Source organism: Cystoisospora suis (genome assembly GCF_002600585.1).
Source record: "Cystoisospora suis strain Wien I chromosome Unknown contig_8728, whole genome shotgun sequence".
NCBI lineage: Eukaryota > Apicomplexa > Conoidasida > Eucoccidiorida > Sarcocystidae > Cystoisospora > Cystoisospora suis.
Genome location: NW_027161506.1, coordinates 8,260 through 8,863, shown reverse-complemented (window position 1 = coordinate 8,863; position 604 = coordinate 8,260). Strand labels below are relative to the sequence as shown.

The following is a 604-nucleotide window of genomic DNA, read 5'->3' as shown; positions in this document are numbered from 1 at the left end:
GGAGAAGAAGAAGAAGGAAGAATGGAGAGCTCTTTATAGATACGCATAGACTTAGAGATGAAAGACATAGAGAGAGATGGGTAGGGGCTAGTAATATACATAGAAATACAATCCAGTCTATAAGCACTCCTCTCCTCCCTACTCTTCTTCTCTTGTCTATCTTATCATCTTCTCCTGTCATATTCAACTATCTATCTTTAACCTGTCTAGAATCTATCTTCAATCTATCTATCTTCTTTGACCTATCTGTCTGTATTTCGCTTTCTTTTTCTTTTCTTGATCTCACTCTTCCTGAGGGAATGGCTTTGGTGACTGCCCCAATCTCTTCTTCTCTCTTCACAACTCAACAGACAAAGACAGAAAGACACAAGAAAGACATAAGAAAGAGAGATGAAGAGAGAGAATGAATGAATGAATGAACGAAAGAATGAAAGATGGATACTTGGATGGGAAAGGCAAGAGAAGAAAGAGAAAGTAGATCAGGCACATTTCTACGCGTATAAATAGCTTCCCCCTCTCCTTTCTCTCTACCTCCTTCGAGTTACCTCTCTAGCATCATTTCTCTAAACTGACGTATCTATCTATCTATCGTTAATCTATCTAT

General features: G+C 38.4%; 1 protein-coding gene across 1 annotated transcript in view; it reads right to left on the bottom strand.

Moving 5' to 3' along the window:
* Positions 1-286: 286 nt before the first annotated feature.
* CSUI_010880 (elongation factor tu gtp binding domain-containing protein) overlaps positions 287-604 on the bottom strand; it is a gene marked incomplete at its 3' end in the record, with an annotated part of 6,614 nt that continues 6,296 nt past the window's right edge. Inside the window, exon 6 of the mRNA XM_068070981.1 lies at positions 287-342. Within this exon, the coding sequence (XP_067917043.1) occupies positions 287-342 (56 nt within the window). The remainder of the gene's footprint in view (positions 343-604) is intronic.